The sequence below is a fragment of the Myotis brandtii genome, unplaced genomic scaffold (assembly GCF_000412655.1).
Source record: "Myotis brandtii unplaced genomic scaffold, ASM41265v1 scaffold876, whole genome shotgun sequence".
Lineage (NCBI taxonomy): Eukaryota > Metazoa > Chordata > Mammalia > Chiroptera > Vespertilionidae > Myotis > Myotis brandtii.
In genome coordinates this window covers 1,198,898-1,215,603 of record NW_005371579.1, presented here as the reverse complement: position 1 = coordinate 1,215,603, position 16,706 = coordinate 1,198,898, and the positions used below count along the sequence as shown (strand labels likewise).

At 49.5% G+C, this 16,706-nt stretch overlaps 1 protein-coding gene across 1 annotated transcript in view; it reads right to left on the bottom strand.

The window, feature by feature from the left end:
• Positions 1 to 16,706, bottom strand: part of LARGE (like-glycosyltransferase) — a 457,548-nt gene that overhangs the window by 334,021 nt on the left and 106,821 nt on the right. The window contains exon 2 of the mRNA XM_014532296.1: positions 3,903 to 4,090. Within this exon, the coding sequence (XP_014387782.1) occupies positions 3,903 to 4,008 (106 nt within the window). The 5' untranslated portion in view covers positions 4,009 to 4,090. The remainder of the gene's footprint in view (positions 1 to 3,902; positions 4,091 to 16,706) is intronic.

The window sequence follows — 16,706 nt, the reverse complement described above, 5'->3', positions numbered from 1 at the left end:
CACACCAGCCTGGACAAGACTGGCCCTTTCTAACTCACGTTAAATACTTAGAAGCATAACCTCATAGAATGTTAACGCCCCACGAGGAGTGCCTCATTTTTACATCATTTCACATCAGGGGAGATACAGCTCTAGAAAGGGGAGTGGTTGGGTCCCTACCCCCAGCAGATCCGGCTGATTCCAGGGCCTGAGATGCACGACCCCACCCCACGCTCCCTCAATTCATCCTGCAGCTGCTTGTCCCCATCTTATCCACCTTATGCTCAGAGTCCCCATCTCAGGGAGCGTTCTAGGCTCGGCTCTCAGGAGACTCACTGAAATTAAACAGGGTGGAGAGTAAATAACCCCCATTAAGAATGAACAGCACTGCCATGAACGCAGACAGCAACTCTGTGCCTTATTTATGGCCCCACCGGCTTTGACACAGAAAACTCAAGGTGTCAATAAATAGATTGCAAAGTTGTGTTTACAGGACAAGAATGTCTCCGCAGGACCAGCTGGGAGAGCACCTATGTCTGCAGCAACGGCTGGGGCTCCACGTAGCCTCCATGACCCCACAAACACTCAGCCTTCACTAGTCTCAGGATGTCTGGGTCAGGAGGTCAGCAGGTCACCTTGTCCTACTATCCCCCATGCTCACTCCCTCCCCCCAGGTCACCTTGTCCTACTGTCCCCCATGCTCACTCCCTCCCCCCAGGTCACCTTGTCCTACTGTCCCCCATGCTCACTCCCTCCCCCAGGTCATCCTGTCCTACTGTCCCCCATGCTCACTCCCTCCCCCAGGTGATCCTGTCCGACTGTCCCCCATGCTCACTCCCTCCCCTGTACTGCCTTGTGTTTGCACACGCCTCATGGCATGCATTTCACTCCTCCCAGGGCAGCTCAGGCCAGCAGGGGACAGAATGATCCTCATTATGATAAGCTGGACTCCGGGCTCCCTGCCACACCCCTCCATGGATTCAGGGCCATCAGAGTCATCCTGACCTCTGGCAGGTGACAGCCCTTTGACTGTTTGCTGAAGCTGACACACACACCCGGAGCCTCAATTCTTCCCACTGTGTCTAGTGGAGCCAGGCTTGAATCGGCACAATCATTCACCTCGATTCGCCTAAGTGTGCAGCTGTACCTAGACCGTTCTGACAGTACAGCATCAGGAAACAAATGCCGTGGCCTCACTGTGGACTGCTACCTGTAAAGAAATCTGTCACCTCTACCATTCTAGCTAGAACATGTCTGTTAATGTACCCAATCACCCACCCCCGACTTACAGCAGCTTCTGATTTGGTCCCAAGGTAGGACTTCTTGTTAAGCTTCACGGTTATAGGTACAGTGCCTACCCCAGTTGGTGCGTGTGGATGCAGAGTATTTCCTCAATCCTCCCTGTAACCTACCTGCCAGGCTAATAAAATCACTCAGCGTCAAGGATCACAGTCACCCCACCAGCCAGCGTGGGAAAGACAGCGTGATGCTGGGAAGAGTCTTCAGGTGGACATCAACACACCGCGAAGCACAGCCAGTCATGAACGCTCCTAACGCAGATCAGCTTCTATTCTCTCCTCCGAGAAAACGTACCGTTCGCCTTTGGGGCCACCCCTCCCTCAGGGGAACTCCTCTCTACCCCATGACCAGAAACAGGCACAGGGCTCAGGGCTGCCATCCCCAGCCTCCCCAGTCACTGACTGGTCTCTGGACAAGCAACTAGAGGCAATCCAATCAGCGGCAAGCCTGGAGAGTTGGGGGAGGGGGAACTCCTCTTTCTATAGGGTCTGCAGAAGACAAGTCATAAATAAAGCTTTCTTCACGTAGGAAAAAATACCCTGAAAGAAACCACAGAAGAGAAAAGCAGAGCAAAGGGATGAAGAGAGACTGAGCCACACAGATATCACTTGAGCCCCTGGATCCAACCCTACCTGAAGCCTGCTCTACCTCTGAACTTACAAGTTTTGTTAGCCCCCAAATTCCCTGTTTGCCCAAACCTTTTAGGGTTAAGTTTCTATCAATGAGTGCAAATAAAAATTCTGCAATTTCCCTCACAGCACCCAGAAACGTCATGTGACACCCTGTCAAACCCCTTGCCAAAGTCTGCTACCTCACTGAGGCCCCAACTATAACATGGTTTTAGAGCTAAAAACTCCAGCTCTCGAGTCCAATAATCCAGGCCCCATCTTGACTGGCTTTGGGGCCTTGGGCAGATCCCTGAAGTTTACCTCCCCCACCTCCTCATCCCTACCTATTACACAGGATTCTTGTGAAAAAATCCTAACGCGTCAAGTCCTAACAACAATGTCTGGCAGGTAGAAATGCTCAGAAAACTAATAGCTTATATTGTTGCCATCATCCTCATTATCGTTACAGTATTACTAGAGGCCCGGTGCACGAATTCGTGCATGGGTGGGATCCAGCCGGCCAGCCCCAATTGGGACCGATCGGGCCGGGCTGGCAGGGAGGAGGGGCAGAGGGTGGTTGGCCTCACCCCCTGGTTGAACTCCCGGTCGAGGGGACAACTTGCATATTAGCCTTTTATTATATAGAACTATTAGCAATCTAGTTATACTATGAAAGTCAATGTTTTAATGTATTAAACCGAGTCAGGCGCCAGCCCTTCATAGCCTTGTTTTATTAGGGCTCCTCCATCACCCCTAGAAAAACGCTTCCTTATATCTCTCCTAGGCTCATCACCAGCTCACCTTCCTCCCTCCGATCCCTTTAAGGAAAATTATCCATCCACACCGCCCTGGCGTAATTCCTTCTCTCCAGCCCCTTAGATGAAAGCTCCACCACCTGCAGGGACGCAGGGGCAGGGAGGGGCAGGCGAGGGGCAGGGGTGTGGCTCGGGGCCTCTCCCTGCCATGCCCGCACTCAGTCCTGCCTCCTTTATATTCAGTCTGGCTCACTCAGGGCACATCTCGGAAAGTGAAGTGCAACTCCTAATTAAAAGGTAGCCTTGAGCTGTCAATAAAATTATGCATAAAGAACATGTTTAAAAACACAGTACTTGACTTCCTCGAGTCAGATTTCCCTTTGAGTTAATTTTTCCCTTTTAACTCAAGTGTGGGGGTAAATAGAAAAAAGCTGTGCTCGCCAACACTGCCACGCCTTTCCGCCCCAAGCTTAGAAAACCACCTCTGATACACAATGCACAGCGTTTGAAACTGCTGGCTGGGAGAATGGCAAGTCTTGCCTTTGCTAATGATTTCTGAAAAGTGGCAGGGATTACCGTTCATTTCTATTTGTTTGGGGAGGGTCCAGCCTCTGTTGCGTTCCTGTACTGGGCCATCAGATGACTGATCATCCCTCCCCCAAGCCCGGCCGACAGCTCCGACACCCACCTCCCGCAGCCCCCTGGGCTGGGCTTGCCTCCTCACACCACGCACAGTCTGTGCAGCAATCATGTGTGTCCACCTGTCTGTCTCCCCGACTGAGCTGTGAAGGTCCAGATGTGTTATCACCGCACGTCCAGCACCTGGTCTAGCAAGATGTAAGCCATAGCAGCAGCGACAGTAATAACAAATGTTGAACATGTGAATACGTGAATGAAGAGACGGAAGAAAGCATAAAACATCTGGCACCATGAACAGCTAAATCATCCCTTTAGGGCCCAGCCTTGCCTGTCACCAACACAGCGATCCACTCGCAAAGCCGGTCTTTGACATTTGTGTCACCTCCTCCATGCCACTGCGCCCAGGTGCACCTGATCTTGCTGTTGTGTCTGTTTCTCCTCACATCCCTGACTCCCTCCATCGACCTAGACAAGCCTTCCCCTGTGACGGGGTACGGGTATTCGCTTCTACAAAATGACCAGCTTGGATCAGACGGCTTGGCGGCTCTCCCTGGGACGCTGGGACAGCCAGCGTTCTTCTCCCACCACCCAGCCCCTCACTCTGCGACAGCTTCCTTCTTACCTTCGAAGCTCCCGGCAAACAGGTAAAGCCAGGTGATGGCTGGGATGCAGAGAAGAGTCAACGAGGCAGCCAGGAATTTCCGTCTCCCCCTGCAGATTCCCAGCATCCTCTCGAAAATGGCAATCCCTAATCCCAGAGCCGTTTCTCTGCCCGGAGCGTGGAGTCCTCGGCCTCCCTCATAATACTCCCTGTGAAGGAAGAGCAGAGGGGAAGGGCTGTAAATGGATGCAGATTGCAGAGAGAACATGCTGTAGATCCCGGGAGGAGGCTGACTCGGCTACGGCTTCCTGCTAACCCGTATTCCCGAGGGATGCTGCTGCACCCCTGCCATCTATCAAAGCGGAGACAGTTCTTTAGAAAATAAACGAATAAAGGATAAGGGCTCGCGCTCGCTCTCTCTCTCTCTCTCTCTCTCTCTCTCTCTCTCTCTCGCACACTTACACACACATGCATTTCTACTATGGGTTACTTCTGAAGCCTGAACTTACACACTCATTACACGCCGAGGGATGCTGCTGCACCCCTGCCATCTATCAAAGCAGAGACAGTTCTTTAGAAAATAAACGAATAAATGATAAGGGCTCTCTCTCTCTCTCTCCCTCTCTCTCTCTCTCTCTCTCACACACTTACACACACATGCATTTCTACTTGGGTTACTTCTGAAGCCTGAACTAACACACTCATTACACAAGCATTTAGTGAGCACCTTGTAGATACCACGCACTAGCCAGGTGCTACGTTTTGGAAAAGTAGAATGAGGGTTGGCGTCAAAGAGCACCGTCTAACAGGAGAGGCCAGCATAAAACACCCAGACACCCCGAGCATGTGACGGCTGCAGTGGGCAGGCACCTCCAGGAAGGATGAGGAAGCTGCTGACCGCTTCCGTGTGCGGCCAGGAGGGTGAAACAGGTCCCGCCTTCCCAGCAGAGAGCCCAGTGGAAGGCACACAAGGCTGACCACACACACACACACACCCAGGAAAGGAGACTGGCGAGGCCACAGGATCTCCATCGCCGTGGACAGCCCACACACACTCATCTTTAAATGGAAGAAGAGCCCAGAAAAGCAGGGACGACAAGGCAGATGTGCAGAGAATGGGGAGGAGCGTGGAGATGACCCACAGCCGTCTGCAGAGGGACGGTCCTCAGACCACGCCGAGGACTGGTGAGATGCGGGGAACCGAGGAGGGAGACGGCCGACACTGATGGAGTAGAGGACGCGACCTCTCACCTGAGTATGTAACCAGAAACTCATATGACCTAAAGAGGAATTAAAAACCCAACAGACCATGAGATCCCATCTCCATCACCTCCTAACACAGATGTCACATGGGCTGTAGGTGGAGAGCGAGGTCCACAGGGAAACTGATAGCACAGAGCCCAGGCAGCTCCATATAAGGCTTCAGATTCCCAAGGAATGGTGTCCCTTAGGTACTCCTACACGGTCCTTCCCTCTGCCAGGACCCTCAAACCCCATGTGACAAGGGTCTGGGTGAACCGTCTCCCTTCCCCACCAGCCGTGGTCTTTCCAGAAGACAGGCAGCCTGTCGGATTCACCAGCATCTCTAATTCTTAGCGTCCTGTCCGTCACTTTCAGGTGCCTGGTAACTGTCTGCTGAACGAATAAATGGAATCTGATTCTCACCAAAGGCGACCCTCCCGAGCTTCAGGAGTTTGTGTTCAGCGAGTCGCTGGCAATAAAACCTCACGGAGCCCATCTCCACGTCAGAGGCCAGGCTGTCTCTGCAACCTCTCTGACCCTTTTCTAAATGCTTGAGACAGATGAAAGGCCACAGGGCTGGAGGGGGAGCACAAGAAAGGAAAGCCAAGTCCCTTTAAACCAAGATGCTGACTGCAGAAAAGTGCCCCCAGGGGAGAAGGAGAAATAAACCCCACAAACAAACCTCGCTGGTCACTAAGAATGAGCATCTTCGCTAAGAAGGAGCATCATCGGGAAATGCTGGTGATCTCAGGACAGGGAGTGTTGGGGGCAGAAGGCTGTGAGTGAGACATCTGGACTCAAACCCAGCACCACACTATGACCTGGCCCCCGGGTAAGCTTTGTTTCATTCATTCATATACAGCGAAGGGACACCCTCAGTCTGAGCGGGTGGTTATGAGGCTGAAATAAGAAATCCCTTGAGCGACTGGCAAAGCCCCATCAAGCACTTGGCAGGGTAACCCCATCTTCCTAAGGACCCAAAAGCAGTCTTCCTTGTGCTTTTCTCTCTCTCCCCTACCCCCCATGCTCCCCACACAGGGTTTGGTAGAAAACAGATCGCAGCAAGTAGGTACTGACTGACCAGCCAAGTGGCTGATTTAACCTGAAAAACCTATCTACGCAATTCTCCTTCAGGAGTTACCACCCATTAAAATCACATGGTTTGTGTGGGGTTTTTTAAAAAACAGTTCACTTATAAGAATAAAGACAACGAGCAGTAGTAGCACTTATTATGTATAAAGCATTTTTCTAGTTTTTTTTTATTTGTTTAATTCTCAAAATAACTTATAGCACTTATTATGTATAAAGCATTTTTCTAGTTTTTTTGTTTAATTCTCAAAATAACTTATTTTTTATCCCCATTTTATGGATAGGAAAACTAAGGCCAAAAAGATTCATTAATGGGCCAAAGGTTATACACACCTAAGGCAGGGATGGGGGCAGGGCGGGCGGCTCTGTTCTACCTAAGAAATTGACTCCTTCCAGGGGCATCTTGCTTTTGATCTAACCTCGAACCTTTATATGCATCTTATGAGTATTTCCTTCCCCAGAGTCAGATATATCACCGATGTCTGCTCCTGTTCCAAGAAATAGTCAAGTAGAATAGCTAGAAATACAATCAGAAAGCTATAGATGAATTTACACCTCAGGGGAAAGTAGGGATATACTTAAAACGGAACTCAAGTGGCACTGATATTTAAATAATATTTTTAAAGACTCCTTAAAACACTTATTTTCCTCCCTTTCCTCTCTCCATCTGCACACGTTCGTTTCAACTCGCACAATTTATGTAAAGTTTTAAAACAGAGTCAAGGTTGGCTTGCATTTTATGATAACGCTGGCACCTGAAATTAAACTCAGCAGGTGAAAAAATAGTCCTTCATGGATTTGACTTTTAAATGACACCTCTGTGCTCTAAAGACACATTTTAAAGAAAAACCTCCATATTTATCAGAAGTTTCTCCAGGAAGTCAATACAGGCATCAACACAAGAAGAAGAGAGGAAAGAAACTGCATCCCACACGTGTGCAAATGGCCTAGGAACACCCGTCTCTAACCTGCCTTACCCGGTGGAAGGGAGACTGCCCACCTGGCAGTTAACCCAGGGGTTTCAAAGTCATCGCTAACCAAGCCCCCCTCAACTCCAACATACAACTTCTTGACCAAGCTGGTCGATTTTCCTCCTAAACATCTACTCCACCTGTCTCCTCCCATGTCTGAACCAACAAACGTCACATTTATAGAGAACACTGCATGAGCCAGAAAAATGATCATGACCTCTTTGAAGCCACAAAAGGAGGATTCAAAGCTGAACACAAACTATGACTGCAAGTATCCTTCAGCCCAGTGTGAAAAACTGTACATCCTATATAATAAAAGGCTAATATGCAAATCGACCGAATGGCAGAATGACAGGTCACTCTGATGCACACTGACCACCAGGGGGAAGACACTCAACGCAGTAGCTGCCCCCTGGTGGTCAGTGCACTCACGCCACTCAGCCAGAAGCTCTGAGCTGGGTTGGCAAGTGCAGCAGCAGTGGCCGGAGCCTCTCCTGCCTCCGCGGCAGCGCTAAGGATGTCCGACTGCCAACTTAGGCCCACTCCCCGTGGCCAGCAGGCCTAAGCCGTCAGTTGGACATCCCCCAGTGGGGTCCCAGACTGCGAGAGGATGCAGGCCAGGCTGAGGGGCCCCTCAGTGCACGAATTTCATGCAGCGGGCCTCTAGTACACGTATAAGTATCTCCATAACCACAGATATGGAAAAGGTATAAGAACTGAGAGTTCTCTCTCTGGGTAGAATATGAGTCATTTCAATCCTGTGATTAAATTTTTTCCTAAATTTTATACAAGGAGTGTGCATTGCTTATATAATTTAAGAACATGTAAAAGCTTGAAATCATCACGCCTTCCTGTTATACTGTGTGTGATTCAAAATTCCCCAGCGCAGACGTGTAGTACACATGTGTTAGTTTTACTCGCCTTGCTAGGTGCGGTGAGTTAGCATCAGCGGGTCCCTAATTGGGAATACATACCCTGCAGGCACGGCTGGTTACCACTTGAAAGACTCCAGTCAGAAGCCTACACTCCAAACACTGAGCTCCGCACCTCCCCGACCAACACCCGAGGCTGCCTTTTAATTAGCATCACGGATGTTCGGAAGGATTTTTCAAGAGTGTTCAAGATGTGTGGGTTGTCTAGAAACATTGCACATGAAAAAGGACTAAAAATCTACGTAACCTTCTAAAAAAAAAAAAAAGTTTAAGAAATCCTTCAGAATCATTTAGGATCCCAAACAGATCCTATGGGCACTGAACAGATCCGGGCCATGGATTTTAACTAGATCAGCTGACTCCTGTCAGTCACCCAGTCTCCCTTGACCCGTTCTTGCAAGGTGCTCTCCCGGTTCCTGAGAGCGCAGAGCACTGGATTGAGCTCATAAAACAGGTCCTATAGCAGATGGACCCTCATGCTCGCTTTGCTGTCATCGTTACAGGCGCCATGGCTAGTATAGGTGGCCAGCTTGTGCCTTTACCCAAGCCATCCACTCACACTCACGCCTACAACGCCCTTTCTCCTCCGCTGGGACTAGGGAGGAATTTCCAGTCTCACGGCTTCAAGTCCAGACGCGAAGCCTCCTTCCCCTCCTGTCTAAACTCCCACGGTCACACATTCCTGACATTTAGCTGTGGTCTCACCGTGTTCTGAGCATTAATCTCTTTTCATGAGACTAAAACCCCTGAAGGGCAGAGGACCAGGATTTTAAATTCTCCATGAGCCCAGCATCTAAGACAAAGGTTTATGCTCAACCATCTCTGTCCAGTGTGTGGTCCGGGACCCAGTGGCATCGGCAGCAGAAAAGCAAACTCCTAGGCCCAGCCCCGGCCCCACTCCATCACACTCTGCATCTGAACAAACTCCCAGGTGCTTCAGTGCACATGGCCGTGTGAGAGGGCTGTCCAGTCATGTGCTGCATAAGGGCATTCCCGTCAACCAGGGAACACACGCCCGTGGCATTCCACATAGCCTACGTGTGTAACAGGCTATTCCATGGTTGTTGTGTTGATCGCCTAAGAACGCATTTCTCACTGTCCCCGTCACTAAGCGGCACATGACTGTACTAAAGCACCCAGTGAACAGCTGGTTGACACACAGAGCGGGCCTCCCACCCGCCTCCCCGCCCTCCTCACTCCCCCTGCAGGGACTGGCCAGTGCCCCTGGAAAGCCATTCACCTCCGGGACTTCGGGGATGGCTTGTTTACTGTAACAGTTCTCTTAACAGATGGAAGCAGAGTTTCTAGAAGGAAAAGTGCCTTTTCCTAATTACACAAAAGCACCTTCTGGACTAGAGGTGGCTCTGATGACACCCCCTTCCCATCAAAACAACTCCTCCCAGGTTTGAAGAATGACTGAACCGCACCAACACTACCACCCACGGAGGCATCATTCTGTCCCTCTTGTAAAAAGGAAAACTGAGACCAAGAGAGGCTAACAACATTGATTTAGTTGTTGGAAACGCTGGGACTCAAATGCTAATGTTTCCTGAAAACACAAACACACACACACACACGCCCAGCCTGTATCTGCCCAATCAGAGCCCGATGACTCAAGGGCAGGCACCCTGCCTGCCTGCTGTGGCCACTGCAGCTCTGTGTGCGGCTGGCACAGGACCTGGTACATAAGAGATAACCATTAAGTGTGTATTGAGTGGCTCTATGACTATCTCAGTCTCAACCAGCAGCCTCCTTGGATATTCATTACTGTATACACTACCTTGTCACACCAGCTCCAGCCCACTCCTTCCTCCCCAGCCCAACTGTGGAACTTCCCCTGTGTGATCAGCAAATCCCCCTTGATCCTCAACTTCCTCGCACTTCATCCTACCTCCTGCGCTTGTGTGGAAGGCTAGCTGCTGCCAGGATCCTGCTTTTCCTTCCTCCCACTCCTCACAGCCTGCCCCTGAGGCCCAGGATGCGGCCTCTGTGCCCGGCTTCCAGCCGTCTCTAGGGAACCTGGCTGCCCCTTGCATAGGAAGACCCTTGTGCTGCCGTGGCTCCCTTCCTCTCTCTGTCCTTGCCACTGTCTTTGGCAACTCCTCTCATTCCCTGAAGACTTGAGCTCCCACCACATACTCCTCTGTCTCTCCACCTAAATTCCATGACCAAAAATGGCCAATTCAAAGCGTTTGCCCCTTCACGTGGACCGGGGACCAGGTTCACATTCTAGCACCTGGTGTCAGCACAAACAACACAACCTTACAATTTCAAATATCATCCCAACCCCTGCACAGCCCCATTGGTGAGCCTCCCTGGCTGCCACTATACAACTTCTTCACTGTATGGTTTCAATAAGCCCCTTTTAAACAAAAACCTGCCAGCCAGCCGTCCGACTATATGACATGTGTAATATAGAAACACATTCCTCACATCACCTTAAGTAGGTCCCTGCGGCAATGACGTGCCCCGAGACACACTCTGTTACATGTGCGGTCACGTGCCCGGTCACTGTGTTACCTTCCCCTCCTTTCTCTGCTCCACAAGGAGAAACACACAAGAGGCACTGGGCCTCTCTCTCTGGGCCTGGAGTGTCCGTCCTGAGGCCGAGCCCAGTCACATCCCTCCTACCTCTTTTCTCTGCACCTCAGGCCCACAGCACCTGACTCCTGCAAGTGACCCTTTGGGTGGATGGCACCTGGCTTTGGAGGCACCGTTTACAAATTCATCACATGCCTGGCAGCAGTCCCTCAGTAGTTGAGCATTGACCTATGAACCAGGAGGGTCATAGTTCAGTTCCCAGACAGGGCACATGCCCAGATTGCTGGCTTGATCCCCAGTAGTGGGTGTGCAGGAGGCAGCTGATTAATGATTCTCTCTCTCTCTCTCTCCCCACACACACCTCTCTGAAATCAATAAAGATATATTTTAAATTTTTTTAAAAAATCATCACATGAACTACAAGAGTAAAAGCCACATGCAACATGCTTTGGAACAAACATTGCAAACATGGAGTTTATGTATTTTAAGGACTCTAAGGGTCCATTCCTGCCACCTTAGTTTGTCTTCATCCCACTGCGACATCAGATCCTCTGGCTGCAGGGAAACTTGTCCTTCTGTCCTTGGAACCACTGGGATGTCCAAGCTCAAGGGGCAGAGGCCTCACTAGGGTCTCCAGTCTAGCCTTCAACCACCCATGTCACACAACTCCGCAATTAGGACACACTACCTGCAGCCTGAGGTTTTGCCCACCTTGTTTCTGTTATGCTAAAAACAAACTCCCAGGCACGGCTGCATTGCACATGGGCCTCTCAGCATTTACAGAGGACTGGGTGTCAGGACCTGGGCTCTGCACATCGGTGGGAGCATCTACGCAAGTCATCTTTTTTCGTGAAAGCTCATGGCAATATCAAGCACTAGGGGCTGTTGTGAGAGTTGAGAGAGATCCAATGAAATCCAATATCTGATGGCACAGCAACATAAGATGCTGTACTAGCCATAATAACATTAAAATAAATCAGCTGAATTTTAGCTGCTTGACCAAATTCTATGGGTAGCACAGACACGACTGCCCCACAAGGCGGATAGAAGGGCACCTTAATCCATTTGGGCTTCTCTAACAAAAACACCATAGACTGGGTGGTTTACACAACAAATATTTATGTTTCACAATTCTGGAGGCTGGGGAACCCAAGATCAAGATACTGGCATACTTTGACAGCACTTCTGTCAAGACTAGCCATAATAACATTAAAATAAATCAGCTGAATTTCAGCTGCTTGACCAATCAAATTCTATGGGTAGCACAGACACGACTGCCCCCTTGCTGTGACATCCACAAGGTGGCTAGAAGGGCACCTTACTCCCTTTGGGCTTCTCTAGCAAAAACACCATAGACTGGGTTTACACAACAAATATTTATGCCTCACAATTCTGGAGGCTGGGGAACCCAAGATCAAGATACTGGCATACTTTGACAGCACTTGTGTCTAGGTATTAAAGGGTCGCGGCATTAGGAAGGTTGAGAACCACTGGTCTAGGAGAAAGCTGCCCCTCCAATTCTCACCCTGATGTCAGGCAAGTTAGTTCCGCCCTGGATGCCCCAGGTCTCTTTGTTTGGAATGTTGGGACTTCTATCAGGAGTGCTGGAGAGTTTGTCTGGGAACCCCGAGGTCAGGCGTGCATTTTGTGCAGGTGACTTTGGCGGCACTGTGGAAGCTGGGGTGCAAAGGGGTGGAGGCAAAGGGACCAATCAGAAGAGAAGACAGGAGCTGACATGGCAGGGCAGTGGGAATGGAAGGGAGGGCAGGGTTTAGAAGACATTTAGAATCCCAATTCTGTTACCCGCGGTGGCTAGCCGATGGGAGCTGTTCGGCAATGAAATACCAATGGGTGAGGGGAGACCTAACTTCTGAAAGAACCCAGAACAAAACCTCATGCCACAATTACTGAAGGAAAAAAAGTGTCCAGGCCTGCAGGTACTTCAGACAGACTGCTTGAGACTGTGGTCCCCCAGGGACCCAGCAGAAGTGAGCCCCAGGGGCCTGGCACTGACCTACAGCTGCCCATCTTGGAACCCAAGGTTTCTAGGACACTGGGGGAAAGCCCTGAGGAAAAAGAAAATAAAAGATACCGGCACATTCCATGGCTGGCAAGGACTCTGCTTCCTGGTTCAATCTTTTTGCTGTGTCCTCACATGGCAAAAAAGGTGAGGGAACTCTTTTAGGCCTCTTTTCTGTAAGGGCACTAATCCCACTCATGAGGGCCCCATCCTTATGACATAATCACCTGCCAAAGGCCCCACTCCTAATACCATCTCATTGGGGGGTAGGATTCAATATATGGATTTTTAGGGGGACACAAACATTCAATCCATAACAAAGTGGGGAAAAGAACTAACATGTGGGCTTACCCTGGTCCTGACACAAAGTGGTGTATATTTGTAAAGACAGAACTATTAAAAAGGAAAGAGCATGCTAACATCGACCAGGGAAAACATAAACTGTGCTTTATCGTTTATTATTATAGTAAATGGTGCATTTTCAATATGTTACTACTCTTTATGAAAGCACCATTTCATTCTTTAAAAAGGGACTGCCCCTGGAAACAAATTATATTTCAAAAGTTAATACAACCAAGAGATAATTCTCTCATGAAGATCCAATGTGCCTCCTTGAACAAGACAAAGCCTACTCTTGCAGAACTCACCCTGTTTTCCATTGCCACCTTTAAACAAGTTAAGAAGAAATAAGCAAAATTAATTTTAACAATATATTCTGTTTAACCTAGCATAGCTAAAATATTGGCACTGTAACATGTAATCCATATAAATTATTAATGAGGTATTTTATGGTCTTTTTCTTATACTGTCTTTGAAATCCTGACTGCACCTTATATTAACAACCAATCTCATGATATAATCACCTGCCAAAGGCCCCACTCCCAATACCATCTCATTGGGGGGTAGGATTCAATATATGGATTTTTAGGGGGACACAAACATTCAATCCATAACAAAGTGGGGAAAAGAACTAACATGTGGGCTTACCCTAATCCTGACACAAAGCGGTATATATTTGTAAAGACAGAACTATTAAAAAGGAAAGAACATGCTAACATCGACCAGGGAAAACATAAACCATGCTTTATCGTTTATTATTATAGTAAATGGTGCATTTTCAATATGTTACTACTCTTTATGAAAGCACCATTTCATTCTTTAAAAAGGGACTGCCCCTGGAAACAAATTATATTTCAAAAGTTAATACAACCAAGAGATAATTCTCTCATGAAGATCCAATGTGCCTCCTTGAACAAGACAAAGCCTACTCTTGCAGAACTCACCCTGTTTTCCATTGCCACCTTTAAACAAGTTAAGAAGAAATAAGCAAAATTAATTTTAACAATATATTCTGTTTAACCTAGCATAGCTAAAATATTGGCACTGTAACATGTAATCAATATAAATTATTAATGAGATATTTTATGGTCTTTTTCTCATACTGTCTTTGAAATCCTGACTGTACCTTATATTAACAACTCAGTGTGTGTTTTTTAATTATAAGAGAAAGTTTATTTATTTACAGAGGTAGTTAGTAGAAGTGAGTGGGCTGGGCTGTGTACAAGTTACAAAGGCAGGGAAAGGGCTTTGGAATTTAGGAGAGGGAAAGGCGAAGGTCAAGTGCCTGGGGAAGAGGGGGAAGGGAAAGGCACGGACATGCTCCTGAGAAGGAGAGCGCCTTTATTTTTTCAAATTATAAGAGAAAGTTTATTTAGAAAGCTAGAGACAGTACATGTGAGCAGTAAAGGAAATGGGCTCAGGAAACACGTTAGAGGCAAAAGAAGGGCCCTAGGAGCTTAGGAAAGTACACTCGGAAAGAAGATTAGAATGGCGGGGCGGGGGGGAATATAGGGAGAGAGCCCCGTCCATCTCAATGTGAACTTGATGGCTTTCAAGTGCTCAAGGGCCACAGCGATGAACAGTACACGTTCCAGTATCTTCTGAGCCTCACAGCATCCGCTTTGGCCTTGGGCAGGAGCATCGAATTGGAGCGGAGAACCTGGGTGAACAGCACCTGAGCGAGAGCGCCTTTATTTTTTCAAATTATAAGAGAAAGTGTATTTAGAAAGCTAGAGACAGTACATGTGAGCAGTAAAGGAAATGGGCTCAGGAAACATGTTAGGGGCAAAAGAAGGGCCCTTGGAGCTTAGGAAAGTACACTCGGAAAGAAGATTAGAGTGGGGTGCTGGGCGGGGTGGGGGGAATATAGGGAGAGAGCCCCGTCCATCTCAATGTGAACTTGATGGCTTTCAAGTGCTCAAGGGACACAGCGATGAACAGTACACGTTCCAGTATCGTCTGAGCCTCACAGCATCCGCTTAAGGAGGTCAGTTTGGCCTTGGGCAGGAGCATGGAATTGGAGCGGAGAACCTGGATGAACAGCACCTGCGATGGTGGGGCCCAGAGACCTGGATGTAGGTGGATGCGAGAGCACTCAGGAAGGCAGACCACATCATCGGGCAAACAGGGTACCAGGTACCACACTGGCACTCCCAGGAGATCTTCATTCCCTCGGGCTCTACAACCAGTCTGTGCGACTCCACTTGACAGACAGGGGCACCAAGGCTCCAAGGGCCAAGTGACTCGGGTCACACAGCTGGGAAGCAGGACCCCGGGGTCAACCCCAGACTTCTGACCTCAAATCCAACGTGCTCTCCTCAGTGTGGCATCACAGACCTCCGACACCTGGCTCCCGAGGACCTCATCCCTCCCCGTTCCAACGCTGGACCACCCCCTAAATCCGTGGTCAGCAAACCACGGCTCGTGAGCCACATGCGGCTCTTTGGCCTCTTGAGTGTGGCTCTTCCACAAAATACCACGTGGGGGCGCGCACGTACAGTGCGATTGAAACTTCGTGGCCCATGCGCAGAAGTCGGTATTTTGTGGAAGAGCCACACTCAAGGGGCCAAAGAGCAGCATGTGGCTCGCGAGCCGCAGTTTGCCGAGCCGCAGTTTGCCGACCACTGCCCTAAATAAAGGACGCCACACCCACACCTCCCTGACTTCCCACCCGCTGCCTCCACTTCCTACTGGACTCGCCCCTACTTATCTACGTGGTGAGCCTATAAGAGTGGTCCTCATCCCTCCCCGTTCCAACGCTGGACCACCCCCTAAAAAAGGGACACCACACCCACACCTCCCTGATTTCCCACCCGCTGCCTCCACTTCCTACTGGACTCACCCCTACTTATCTATGCGGTGAGCCTATAGAGAGTGGTCGTCAGGTGGGGGGAATGTTGCCTCCCGCCCCAGGGACATGTGACGATGCCTAGCAAATTTTGATGATCAAGATTGGGGAGAATGGGGTGCTATGAACATCAGTAGGTAAAGGTCAGGGATGCTGATAAACATCTTCCAAGGATGTGCCCAGGACAGCCCCCCACCACAAATAATTATCTAGCTCAGAATGCTAATAGGGCTCAGGCTGCGAAACCAGGTTAAGGCACCACGGCCCTCGGCCCTCGTGAAAGGCACCAGCATGTTTCCGGGGGGACACATGCCCAAAAGAACTGCAGCTTCACTGGGAGGCCTCTCCTCCAAAGCCACCGCCCTTGGCCTGGAGAAGTGGACACGGACCTACTACATCCCAGGTACTTCCCTTAGTTCCCATCCCTTATATTCCACCATACAACCCAGGTCCTGCTTTTTAAAAAAATATATATTTGTTTACTGATTTCAGAGAGGAAAGGAGAAGGAGAGAGATAAAAACATCAATGATGAGAGAATCATTGATCGGCTACCTCCTGCATGCCCCACACTAGGAACTGAGCCCACAACCCCGCATGTGCCCTGACCGGGAATCGAACTGTCACCTCCTGGATTCACAGGTCGATGCTCAACCACTGAGCCAAGCCAGCCGGGCCCAGGTCCTGCTTTTGCAGGGTAGGAGCGTCAGTTTAATAGAGATGTCAACAGGCGGGGCAGTGTGAATGTCACTTGCAGCGTGGAGCTCTCTTTGGGGGCTAACACAGGTGCAGGAGCAAAAAGGGAGAAGAGATCGCCGAGCAATCAAAAATTCCCACTTACAGCA